Source organism: Amblyomma mixtum, chromosome 3 (genome assembly GCF_055824585.1).
Source record: "Amblyomma mixtum isolate Tamu chromosome 3, ASM5582458v1, whole genome shotgun sequence".
Classification (NCBI taxonomy): Eukaryota; Metazoa; Arthropoda; class Arachnida; order Ixodida; family Ixodidae; genus Amblyomma; species Amblyomma mixtum.
In genome coordinates, this window is record NC_143014.1 from 115,226,048 (window position 1) to 115,240,199 (window position 14,152).

General features: G+C 43.6%; 1 protein-coding gene across 5 annotated transcripts in view; it reads right to left on the reverse strand.

Moving 5' to 3' along the window:
- LOC149351472 (regulation of nuclear pre-mRNA domain-containing protein 1B) overlaps positions 1-14,152 on the reverse strand; it is a 58,081-nt gene continuing 43,929 nt past the window's right edge. For 3 of the 5 annotated variants that reach the window (XM_089580805.1, XM_089580804.1, XM_089580808.1), the window contains exon 7: positions 1-7,123. In XM_089580805.1, the coding sequence (XP_089436931.1) occupies positions 6,974-7,123 (150 nt within the window). In that variant the 3' untranslated portion in view covers positions 1-6,973. Of the gene's footprint in view, positions 7,124-8,063; positions 8,191-14,152 lie in introns of all 5 variants that reach the window. The other 2 variants (XM_089580806.1, XM_089580807.1) reach the window with 2 other exon arrangements.

The window sequence follows — 14,152 nt, forward strand, 5'->3', positions numbered from 1 at the left end:
TCCTAGTGTTGCTAGAACCATTTGTTCTAGCAACACTTTTGTCCTATGACGTCATCATGCTTGTACTTGAGAGTTTGACATGTGGCAGCGATACCTGTATTTTGGTTCTTGCTCTTTTCTACGCTACAAGAGCTTTGTTTTCAGTATGAGTGGAGTTTTTGTAATCAGGAGCTGGTATTCTGTCGATACAAGCCAACTTCAATTTCTCCTCAGTGTCCCTTTAAGCTCCGCCTAAAGGTATGATGCAATAGCGTAACGGGTTAATTGCCATATATGCAGAAGGTCATTCTCTACATTCATAGATCCCTGGGAGTCCTCATACCCTTCTTGGCACAGTGGTTAAGCGATGCTCCACTGCCCTGCAACGGGAGATGCTCCCAGCGGTGGGCCTTGTGTGGCCAAGATTGCTCTTCCCAAGGAGCCAATCATTAATTTAACTGCCACCTGCCACGATGGGCAGTTTGCTCACTATCCAGTTGGCAGGCTGGGATGAAACCGCAAGGTCACGTGACCTAGGTGGCCCACCTAGGGGGCCACCTAGTCTCTGGGGACCACCTGCCAGAGCCATGCCCGTGATTTTTCACCCACAACGCCGAAGCTGACAACGCCGATGCCGGATTTTCTGGACAACGGGGCCTTTAATGCTATTATCACATTAGAACTGCTTCGAAAAATAACACAGATGGGCGAAACAGACTCAGCCTGCATTTCATCATGAGGTGTTGCAAGAAAGTGCAGAAGGGGTAGTCTTCCCGAGATGGTTGCCAAAGCTGCTGCTGCTGAGAATTTTGCAGCCATCTTGTTGCATTTTGCATGCAAGGCACCATGCCACATCCCTTTGTCAGCAACCTCTGACATGCCTTCAGTCTAGAAAATGCCCCTTTTCAATGTCTGGAAGAGTTATGATGAGCAGAAAATAATGTGAGCTTGTGGAACATTGAGAAGGTGGCGATATACTCCAGCAAGCGCACTTGTCACTCCACCATGTCAAAGTGTGATACTAGTCTGTCTTCAGAGAACACACCAATGTAAATGCAAATGAATGAAGTACTTGAAATGAATGCAGTAAATTGCTTCTGAAGGCTACATTTTATGCAAAAAAAAAAAACCTATAATTTAAATTCATGTCTGAGAACATTTAATTTGATTTGCAGCCAATTAGACTGTCTAATATTTGTTTTGCAACCAAAAATATGACATTCGCACACCTCTAGTGTAAGCCAATGTTGATGGCTCCTTCATATTAACAGAAAATTTGGTAGCACTGGTCAGAATGAAACATGAAAACTGCTAAGAAAAAATAACAGGAAAACCCTTAGTACAAATGACCCCTCCCCAATAAGAATAAATCAAGCTTGTTGCACACAGTAACATAAGTGTAACTGCATGCAGTTACTCTCACTGCTATCTGCAACAATCTATACACATAACAGTATTATGACATGCACAACTTTTTGAAAAGAGCAACAGGCACAGTAAAAAAAATGTACATACAACACAGCCTCTTCTCATGTAATTGCAGTCCCCTGTTCTTGCTCATCTAAAGCACATTTTCAGTGACAATTCATTGACTAAGCAGTTGTTCAGTTTTCAGGTATACAGTGATGGGAATGGTCATAAGCATTTTGGAAAAAACTTTGCAGCAGGCAAATTTTCAAGTTGGAGCAGCTTCCTTGTGTTCTGTAGCAGAAGCTTGAGACTCAGAGACAACATAAAAACAAAGACTGAAACATATAACAATGCACAAAAACCTAAATATCCTGCGGCACACAACATGCAAAATAGGGCAGCACAGGCACTGACAAAAGCTGCGAGGAAGATACGATATAAATTTCTGGCTCCACTTGCAAGTACCACAAAAATCATTCTTTTCTTCTTTTGTACAGCCTATGACAGATTCTTAGTCTTTCTCTCTCCAGTATCACTCAGTATTATTTGCCTGTTCTCAAAATCACTGGCACTTTTCACTTTATTTTTATACCCTGATGAAATGACTACACACTGAATGTACGTTCTGCTTGGCTTCTTACTTCAATACCCGATAAAATTCACATATATAACTGAACATCTCGCATATGCTTGGCTTTCTATAAGTGCATTGAAGATAGCGACCATGATCTGTGGCAAGAAAGGAGGCGGTAAGGAGAAAGTACACTGTTGAGATCGTGGCTGGTGATATGGTGCCGCAGCAAAGTACGCCACGGACCTTTTGTCACATACTAGGTGATCTATAACCCACAAGTACTTGTTGCTGGGCTAGTTGGCAATTGAGCACCAGAGAGAACACCCAACAAAGACTGATGGGACAATGTACATTATCACATCAGTCATTGCTGCGTGCTTTCTTCCTAGCAATTTACATTCATCGCCCCAACTTTCGATGCATGCTTAATGTTAATGTAAAAAAAATAAAAAATCTGACATCTATACTACAAAATACAGTAGTATTGTGTTTTACAAGGAGACATGGGATACACAAAAGACCCAAGGCCAACATAACAAAAGCCTGAAGCTGCAGCCAATATGTGGCGATTGAAGTGCAACGTTCAGAGAGAACAGACGACTGGAGTGCACGGCTAAGAACAAAACGCAGCGGCGGCAGCATGAAGCTCAGAGTGCGCTAGAACGCATAGATGGCATGCATGAGAATCAAAGTAGAGTGTCAAGCTAAGGAAAAGGCCCACAATCAGAAATTGGATGTTGCAAAATAAAGAAAGAACAGAACTGAATTCAATGCAGTGCAGCAACGATGGCAGGCAGGTGCGGAAGTCCAGCATTTCCCAAAATCTGACTGGAAGCTGCACCTATGATAACGAGAATGGTAACCTAGACAAGATAGCAGTCACATTAGGTCTGTTTGGGATGCAGTCAGATGGGTCCCCAATAGTGATGCAAAACTATCGATAGTACTATCGATATTATCGACAGTCGAGTCACTATCAAACTATCGATAGTTCTGTTGATAGCCGTGTCAATACTACTTGTTATATATAGTACTATCGATTCTATAAAATCAACCACGCGTACTCACTGCATCCTAAACTTGGCTTCCTGAGTGTGTGGTATGGAGGTGATGGTCTGAGTAACGACAGGACTCACCCGTTTTCGCAGCCTAGGCATCACTGAGCTCTGCAGACGTTCCGTACGTAAAGTTGCTGGATAAAATGTTGGCGTGCGAATGTCCTAGTTGCGAAGCATGTGTGCAAAAAGCATTTCTGCAGCAGTTACGTGAGCAAGATGACATCTGCAGTGCACGATAGTGTCATGTAAGCCAGCACAACTTGTGCTGTTCTTTCATCGGATGCAGTTCCAGGTATTTTCCGAACTGTCCCACTGCACGCTAAAGAACCACACAGCTGGTCGAAATTTACTCGCAGACCTCCACTACGGTATACCTCATAGCTTGAGTCTCTTTGGGACGTTAAGCTTCATGAGACCGTGAAACCAATCGGGTATCGCAAATGTTTTGGTCATAGCGCTGGCCAACAAATGCATAATATCAATGTTGTTACTATCAATAGCCTTACCATCGACAGCTTCACTATAGCAACACTATCGACAGACTATCGATAATACTATCGATAGTAGCACTATCGATAGTTTTTTTTACACTATCGATAGTTTCAAAAAACTATTGATACTATCGATAGACAATTTTCCGATAGTTATGCATCACTAGTCCCCAAGCTTTCTTTTTCTTAGGTAGTGTGTTCATTGGCCACTCAATGAACACACACCATACGGTGTAAGAGAATAAATGAAAGAATAAAAGAATAAATTTATTTCTGAAGGAGGGCATGAAGCCCATGAGTGTGGGTAAAGTTAGTGGAGGGTAGGGAAAAAGGTCAGTTGTGAGTGCACTGCACAGTGCTGTACATCACTGCACTTCACCGCACACTGTAATACGAGGTGGAGGTTGCATGCATGGGCGGGTGTGTGGGAGCATATAACATTCAGTCTAGCAATGACTGCACTGCCAAGGTAAAAACAAAAAACACATACACACCCAATAGTTGCATGCAAAAAAATTGCGCCTCTCCCGTAACCGAGAGTAGAGTAAGCATGAAATGTTTACGGGCCTAACACAGGCTCCATTGCTCGGCTTAAGCAGCTGTGACAGTGGCGGCATTGAAATCCAGGACGATGCAGAGGCGTACGCGGACACGACGAGACGCAGGCCTGACAAGAATGTATATGCAGCGCGTTCGAATACTCCGCGAGTGTGTATACATCTGCCTGCCAGAGGGGGAAAGGGCATGAAGGCCCTGCGGCCGGTCTTTTACATGCATGAGTGTAGGACTGCAGCGCCATCCTTGGGGAGCGTGCGAAAGCAGTTTTTCAGCCGAAAGCCCTTCTCGCCCTGGAGCTCTCCTCTTTCTCTAAGCGGCCTTCTCTCAAAGCCCCTAACAGATTACGTATGACAACGAAGTGTATTGTGGCATGTATGTGCTTTTTGCACGCGTTATTAGAAATCTGAAATTATAATTCCACGCATTATGAAATGCACAGCTCGACTGATATCTTGGTAAACATTGAGAAGACACTGGCAGCAGTTATTTTTTGTGACTCGTTTGAAGAGCAACCAGCGCTTGTATGCCGGTCCCGTAGGAGGGCTTAGAGAGTCTCGTTAAATCTCGTTAAGTCTCGTACGGTGCCCGGATGTTCTCGTTTTAGAGCCCGGATGAGTGGATTTCAGTGCCCGGATGTTCTCGTTTTAGAGCCCGGATGAGTGGATTTCAGTGCCCGGATGAGTGGATTTCAGTGCCCGGATGAGTGGATTTCAGTGCCCGGATGAGTGGATTTCAGTGCCCGGATGAGTGGATTTCAGTGCCCGGATGAGTGGATTTCAGTGCCTGGATGAGTGGATTTCAGTGCCTGGATGAGTGGATTTCAGTGCCCGGATGATGGCTCTCGGTCTCGGCGTGACGTCACCACACTGCCGACAACGGGAGCTAAAAGCTCAAAAGGGTTGAAAATTGGGCGAGTTGGTACGAATTCATACTGGTGTGGCACCACAGGGACAGGGACCGAGACAGACCTAAAAGCATTTCATGCTTAAAACAGCAGGAAGAAGTGTAAAGAGATTGAATTCCGTAAGTCACCCTTGTCACTGCCCTTTTTATAGTCCCAGCCAATTAGTGAGAGTCTTGCCTCTTCCATTAGGCCACCAGACATAAGATGAGGCTCCCATTGGTTGTTAAATTTGAATTATGCACAGATGTGGTGCGATTTCATTAATATATGTAACAGCAAAATACAAGAGGCTTACTACACTGTCACAGTTTGGTGCAATCAGCAGTGCATTACCACCACTGGGTAAACTGTTCAATCCACTCTAAGGAAATTGAAAGCTGATTAAGCTCTGAGACAATCTTGCTCAGACAGATAGCTAACTTAACAAAATATTGCTTTTTAAAAGCTGTCATCAAAAATACACTAAAAAAAGATTGGAGGACGTTTAAGCGTCACCTAGAGTGGAAAGCTACAGCGTGTTGCAGCACTGCCAGGGAGTCCACGGAACGCCATTGCCCATTGGAAACACCTTTGAACGCAACACATTTCTAAGGAAAGGAAATGACGCATTGTCTCGCATCTTGGTGGACACCCGAACCGCACCGTAAAGGAAAGGAGGAGGGTGGAAGTGAAAGAAGAAAGAGAGAAAGAGTGCCATAATGATGCTACACAAAATGCTGAATCTTATGACACCATCCAGAACATTTTGTGGCAAACGGTTGGCATGATACGATTTTTTCCGACGCGCGGTGCTGACAACTACAACTACTACGACTTCAACGGCTTTTCGACCGAGTGAGCTATATACGCTGTCGCATAATATTACTGCTACAACAGAAATGTATATGCTGTTAGCTAAAATGCCTCATTAAAACATGTCATGGAGTCAATAGCAGAAGCACTGAAAAATCATGCTAAATGTCAACACTGCTTTTATCAAATCCAAGCATTTCAAACATTTAAGGAAACAATAACAACACACGACGTTCCACTCAAATCAAGGTTTGTTAACTGACACAAAGAGAAGGACCAGTCTGACTGGAAACAAAACCTTCTCTATACGCAAAACCCAGCTTATACACAAAACACAATCACCTTTCAACCATAAAACACTCACAATTCTACCATCCACTTTTTTTCTCACACCACAGATAACCAAAAAGTAAAAAAAAAGCACAATAAAGTCACTACTAGATTGGGCGCAGACATAAATAACACATCTGCTAAGTCAGAGAAAATATTCAAGAACAAGTTTCTTGATTTTAACAAGTTGAAATGCAAAAAAAAGCCCTATAAAGTCACTACTACATTGAAGGCAGACATGAATAACATATCTGCTAAGTGAGAGAAAATACTCAAAAACAAGTTTCTTGATTTTAACAAGTTGAAATGCAACAAGAGATATGCATACATATGGATTTTTATGTATGCAGCACTCATGTGCACATCTCGTTTGCCCTATCTTCATCGCACAGGTCAACAGTCTGTATGTTAACTTTCTGACCATTAGCTGATAATCTGAAAACCCTTTCGCATTGAGTGCAGTTCCTGACCAGTTGTTTTTCTGTGCCTGATATCCACTCTTGTTCAAAAAGATCAAACTGAGCTACAACACTCCAAAATATTGCATTAAAGAAAAAGAATGTAAGCGGGAGTGCAGGCATGCATTCGAAAAACACAATTAGGCTTGTCTATCTCAACCTGCACACTCACAGGTAGCCCACGAGAGAACCTATGCTGCAGCTCTGAGTGACAGGGCAGCCACGGCACGTCCTGGCAAAATATAATGCGGGGGGGCAATAAACCAATGCCCAGGAAAAAAAAAAAGCCAGGACTGGTGACAGAAAAGCCAACTAATTCATCATAGAATTCCCTCAACACAGGGAAGATGAGCCACAACTGAGGCATGTCACACAGCCTGACAAAGGCTATTGTGGCCTGAGAACCCTATAGACAAGAGTCACTGGTGACTGAAGAGGTCCCCAGCTGATGGCAAGGGAGCCAGACCACCGGTGACACTCGGCAACAGGGTAAGATCAGGCAGGTTTTGCAGATGAGACTTCAACTCGTTCCTGACGTGCGTCACTTTGTGCAGCTTGTCTCGATGCTCCTGCATATGCAAGTCCCAACCATTATGAAGCATCCCAAGCCTGCACTCTCCTCAGGCTCTAGTAGAGGCATTTCTCTTCCAAAGCACCTGCTTTAAAAGCACTTATTTATTTTCTAACAACCTAATTAAGCCTCAATGCCTAAAAACACTGGCATTAACATAATTATGACTATTGCAATTTATAGCACTTGAGAAGGAACTTAATCAAGGTAAATATTTAAAATCGCATGAACTCAATGTAAGTTGCATAGTATTCATACAGTTTCCTGCGTTTATGGAAAAGAGATAAAAACAAAGCCATAAGCAAGAACTGTGCTCGTACTATCTTAGATAATCATTTCAACTTAAATAGATTCAGAATTGGTAATTTCTTTTAAACACGACCAATTTAATTCAATCTGTAGCTGTCATCTAATAATGGAATTAAGGCATTTCATATGCATGTCGGCAAAAATATCAAGAGTTGGCCCCAAGCTAGCTTCTTCATGCAAGTAAAAAAAAAAGTGATATGATACTGTTATAGTACTCCAAAAGGCTTTTAATATATAGGTTGTTTCAGCAAAGGTGAACCAGAATAATTAAAAACAGGCCTTTTGATGTACAGAGACCGTGTCTGGGGCATTGTAATACTAGCGTTGGCAGACATCAGCAAAAGGTGAGTCATGTTAACTGGTAAGCTAGTAAGAAGGAATCCAACAGCCATTTAAACGAATGAAAGCATAAGAAAATTTTAAAATTATTTGTGGGGTTTATCAATGAAAAATTAGTAGAGCAATCATTTTTTACCAGAAAGGTAACTGATTAGAAAGAAGGTTTTCGCGCAGCTGCCACCCTCACCATTCAATGCACTTGCAGCACTACACAAAGTTCCATGTCCACTGCTACAGTCAAGGCTGCCATTGGTGAATACTACTTTCACTCTCAAGGTCAGGCTACTCACATCATACATACACTCGAAAGCTGAAGGCTGGACAGCCGCTGCCACAGCTCAGTTGGTAGATCAATGAACGCGACATGCAGAGGTTGTGGGTTTGGATGCCACCAGCAGCATGTAGTTGTATTTTCTTCTAGAAGGAAACCCCAATTATGTATCATGAGCCCGTCGTAAAATCCAGGTCATCATACGAAGTACCGCGGGCCAGTGAGGCTCCCACAGAGATATTGCATTAAATGTCTTGATTATACGACTCAAAATTTCACACAGCCCGTTTCAAATGACGGCTGGCACGCACCATTTAGAGAGAAAAATGCTAGAGGAGCACTTCAAAGGCTGAAGTCATTTCCCCCCAGGCTATTCCAAATCGGTATCACGGTGGAGACAGAGCACATAATGATGCAATCCAGCACATGGTTTGAACTCCATGTGTGCAACCCACAGCCACTGGTGCAAGATGGCTCTCGCCTGGCCTGCTTTTCGGCTTGCTTTACTGGCTAAGGGATTGTAGAAATCAATTGTACACTCATACCAGCACCAAGCTATTCTGCCGACGATGACTAGTAATAAGATTAGACCTTCCTATAGACAGTTGTGGCTAGTCCGGAAGTGTCTTCCAGTGTGGTTTCAGTGTGTGGCACATTAGGCCTAGTACATCAGGAAGCACACCGCCGAAGAAGGCCATGACTACATTTTTTTCCCCTTTATGATGTGAATGTCTAATACAGGAAGAGCTGCCTAAATGGTGGAGCAGCAGCGGTTCTAAATGCCTGAATAGAAAGAAATCACTGGCAGGCTCTTATTGCACGTCACAGAATGCCTTTGAGGGGTTCGACCAGCCACATTTCTGGCACATAATAAAAATAATTTTCAAGGCACATGTGATACATATTAGGGCACAGTGAAGGCAGCGCATATGCGCCTCGTCAAAGCCCAACACCAAAATGCCTCCTGGCTGCTTTAAACGAATGGAGAAAAGAAATATAATTCATTTTGACAGAAAGAGAGGCAGGTACACTTATTACATGAATGTGTCCATCATGCAACATCCCGGATTATATGATTCTCAAATTATACGACCATTTCATGCGGTCCCCTGAAAGTCATATAATCGAGGTTCTACTGTACTTTCAATTATCTTTCAGGTAAAAAAACTTATTAATTTCTAATTCTAATTTCTAATTCCTTCATATGTACGCCATAAAAATCTCCTCATTTTTCTACTCTTGTCTGGTTTATGGGGTTTTACAACCCAAAGTGACTCGACCTGTGTGGGATGCCACAGTGGAGGGCTCTGGATAATTCCGACCATCTTGGGTTGTTTAAAGGGATACTGAAGCAAAATCTGAAAATTGAACAAAAAGGCTGAATATAGATTGTCGGAATGTGATTACACCGAAATCTAGTCGTCACTGCGCATATTTTTCAGCGGATGGTTTTATTTTCGATGTTTCATGAGCGCGCGCCAAGCCCTCCCGGTCGGCGCGAGGTGGAAAGCGTGACGTCATGGCACCCTCCCGCGGCGACAAATATGGCGGCGCCCTTCGATGCATGAAACCTCGCTTCTTCAGCACGTTCACTGGTCATAAATGGGCCACCAGTCTTTCGCTTCATTTCCTGTTGCACATAAGAAAACTTAAGAGTAATAAATTTGCTTTATTTTTTATTTAGAGTGACGATTCTGCCCCCTTTAGGCTAAGAGGGGTGTTGGTTTGTAGACAGCAATGCTTCCCCTCCTAACCATCAGATGGCGCCACTAGTCTGAACATCGTCGCGCTTCTGTTTTAAAAGCAAGAATGCTAGAAATGGCACAAGGTCCGGAAAAAGTAGCTGCATTTAGCGGACGTAAGCGTTAATACGGTTATGGTATGTAGACAGCATCGATTAACATTGACATATCTGTGTACGCCGTGAGCAGCCGACAGACGTGGAAAAGCCGCGAGTAGCGATGGCAATCGTGCTTCTGCGGGAACGGTGGGCGCGCGGGTGTTATGACGTCTAGTCGCAGCTTTCACAGGCGGCCACCAGGTGCAACGATACGGCAATAAATCGCGAAAAAAAGCGTGTTATCCACCTTTTTCGCTAAAATGCTTGTCATATTTATCAATTTTAGCAGTCAAGCTCTTGTTTACATGCAAAAGAGCAGCTCCAAAAGTTTGGTTCAGTATCCCTTTAATGTGCACTGACATCGTACAGTACATGGGCCTCTAACACTTCACCTCCATTGAATTGCAACTGCCATGGCCAGAATTGAACCTGCATCTTTCGGATCAGCAGCCGAGCACCGTAACCACTGAACTATAGAGGCGGCTTCCCTACTCTTTGTCTGCTCAATAACTAGAGACCTGGTTAACTAATTTCCTATAATTGAATTTTCAACTATTACAGTTAAGCTGATAGTAGAGAGATTTGTAGCTGGCCAATAGTAATAATGATACCACTTTCTAGAATTTGTTATTTTGGCCATCACGGGCATGTTCAAACATTGGCCACGCGGCAATGGCCACCACTTCACATCACTCTGTGCTGCATGTGTCATGTGTTTTTCACTGTCCCATCTGCTTTGCAGCAGAGGCGAGCACTGCAGCATGGGCAGGAAAAAGGTGACGTTAAGTGCTGGATGTTGCAGTGCGCACACCAGACACACGCAAATATGTTTGAAATGCGAGAATGAAGGCCAAAATTAGCTGCGCCATGTTTTTGACATTCTAAAAAGTAATGCGGTTATTACTATCGGCAAGGTAAAAATCTCCAACTGCACCTAGGCGCTCAACTGTAATAGCCGAAAGTTAACTATTAAAAGTTAATCTGTTTACTAGTTAACATGATTAATCTGTTTTATGACGTCCGCAAACATCAGTAATACAATGCTGCAAAAGCTGTGTCTATGCTTCAAAAAGCTTATTATAAAAAATTCTGGTTCACTTTCGCTGAAACAGCTTGTACAAAGATGGGACACACTCTACCACAACCAGATTACAATGTGCATGTGTGTGTTAACAATGTGTTAAGCACGGGTGCGGAGTGAATGTGCCAGCCATAGCACATTTATCTAAAACACCACAAAAAAGCCCTTGCCAGCTCTGCAGGTCATCACATGAATACAAAATGCTCGTATTGTTGCCTCCAGAACATTTATAGCAGGAAAGAAAAATAGGGTAAGATAATTGAGAACATCAGCACCATTGTAATCAGAGGTTGATAGGCACATAAAAGGTTGTCTGCAATTAAAACACTGTAAACTTCCCAACAAACAAGTAAGTGCTACAATCGAACACCTTTATAATGAAGAACTCGAAACCTTTAAAATCCTTTGTTATACAGGTCACTCTGTTGGTAAAAGTTGTGCACTATACCACACGCAATAGAGCAAGCTAAGAATGTACAGTAAACGAAAAACGTTGTATAACGTGAACTGAAAAGAAATTTAATGAAAAGAGTCTCTAGTTTTCTTCCAGACACTTTGCCCGATGGAATTTGTAACTGCAGCCGACCTTATTACAGAGGTTCATGGCATGATCCACGGCATAACCTACACCTACACCTACCTAGGTACACCTACAGAGGGTCGAATGTCGCTATTCCTTCTCATCAAAATTCTTGTTTCACCTGCAGGCTCTTCATCATGGCTATGTTAGTCAGCCTTCACATCCTTCCCGTCCTTGATGACTTCGATGAAGTCAGTTCCAAGCAGATCACGTCGTCGTCAACCGTCACACCTGTTGCTGTATCGCAAGAAGCTGCGTACGGGTTGAGAGATTCCTACAGCTGTGCAGTAGGTTTGGAACAATCACAGTCATTGGCACTCTTGTCAGGTGTATTGCTAGCACAGTTCTGAGCTGTAACAAATCCAGCCTTCCGCCAGAAATTATGCTTGATGTCTGGCGGCACGCTCCACCAAGCACTCTTAACCATCTCAATGGCTTGGCAAACGTCTTAGTTGGCAGCTCAACTTTGTGCTCGAGGTTTAGCACAATTCACTGCAGCAATCCCATGTGGTAGTGGTGCAGACAATATTTATGCCTTGATCTAATCGCTGCAACAGGGAGGTGCAATTCAGTGGCAAGAAAATTACATTCACGTGCTTTAGCAACGGGATCTTGTGTGTAGCACAGGTATCAACAAGGGCAATCTTACAGTTCCACATCATTTCCTCCACCTGCAAAAGCCAGGCTTGAAACAACTCTCCTCGCATCCAGGCTTTTTTTGTAGGCCACATATTCAGCCAGAAGGCTACGCAAGCCTTTGAAGCACCGTGGTTTTGCAGACCATCCGACAAAAAGCGGCTTCAGTTTCTCCGTGCCTGCAGCGTTACTACTACCTTTGCAGAGAGTTTTCTCAGGAAGCAGTTCATAAAAAGGGCACTTGTATCAGTGTTAAATATATCTTGCAGTCTGTGCTCCTCATTAAGCAGCTCCAGCTTGCTGCCTGTTGTCAGCAAGGTCTCAGGGCGCTTGAAAACGATGCCATGGTGGCGTTTCAAGCTCCTCAACCATCACCTGGCTTCTTCAAACTTCTCTTCAACACCGAACACACAACTCCTTGGCTTTCTCACAGAGCAAAGACACGTACGCCTGTAAACCACATGTAGATGATGGCATCAACATCATCCACTTCCGTCACAGGTGTGTCTCACGTTGTGTCCCTTGCCCTTTTATCTCATCCTTGTCTTCAAAGAATGTTGACAATGCAGACGAACTGATTCCATGCTTGTCTGCAATGTCTTTCATTTTATGGCCACTCATGACAGCTGACAATTTGCAATGTTTCTTCAAGAAGAACTTTTGGCACTTGGATGTTCCTGTACTGCTTAGATTCATTCCGGTGATCCCCAAACATTGCAACAAGAGCTGCTCCAAATACTGAGAGGAACTAAAAGAAAACGACTAAAACCAAGTGTGCCCAGCTCGGTTAGCCAGCATGTAAACTTATGCACAAGCACAGTGCACAGTCCTACTCAGTGTAGGGAGAAGGAAAGTGCCGGCAAGTGCTCATTCAAGTTTACGTCATTTCGTGAGCTCGCGATTGGATCAGTGCAAAATCGCCCGCTGCAGCTGCTGACTTTGCTGGTGTGTTTTGAACTTGTTCACAGAGTTCACCATAGTTACTTTCCATGGCTACAGCTCACCACAGTTTCCTACAACACACTACAGCTAGCTACTTAGTGCCACCACTGAGCTGGAGTGTGGAGATCATTGTGGCTAGTTTTTGCTCTTTTTCCAGCAGGCAACTCTACTGCTGCTCGTCAAAATGTTTTCCCATTTGGCCCGCTTTGTATTTTTTTTTCTTTGCATTGGTGTGACAGTTACCATGGCTACTGCAAAGTTCAGATTCTTCCGCACAATTTCCGCTGTGATGTTACTGTGGTGTAGTGCTGTGGTGTGCTCTGCAACTCAGCGGCAGCTGCGGAGGGCAATCGTGGTGCCGCTAAGTGTGTTCGTTGTAAAGCAATAGATCAGCAATAGATCAACAGGCCATTTCATTGTAAAAGCGTTCATTGTGGACTGCATACAGATGAGCCTGGATATATTGAACTCAAAAGGCATCCTGAAATAGTTCAATGCATCGATAATTTGATATATAAAATCCAATCCAAATGCCAATAGAATAGCTTATCTGTAACCTAGAAGCAAGAACACACTGCATACATGCTAGTGACACACTTCTTGCAAAGACATGCCACGTTCCGGCATGGTGCTGGCAGCGCACTGCTCAATAGGCGTTGCTAGGCTTAACCTGCTTCACAGTGAAGCAGCAGCGGCTGGTGCATCAGATCTAGGCACTTCCTATCATAATATGTCTAAGCCTGTTACTAGTATGCTACAAATCAAATAATCGCTCATTAAAATTAAGTTGCACTTGGTTCCACAACGACTTTGGCAGTGAAGCATGCCAACCAAGGGCCGCCGCTAAGCTTTAGTCAATAAGGCTGGCTTCACCACATGACAGCAATGTGGGATGTAAATGAGTACAAAAGACTGAAGGTCACCACCAAGCACACCCCATGTTGATCTCATCATGCGAATTCACAGAGGAAGCGTTGCCAGCAAATGACTGAGGCATGCCACAGCATCAGTAGAACTTCGTTAGTCACC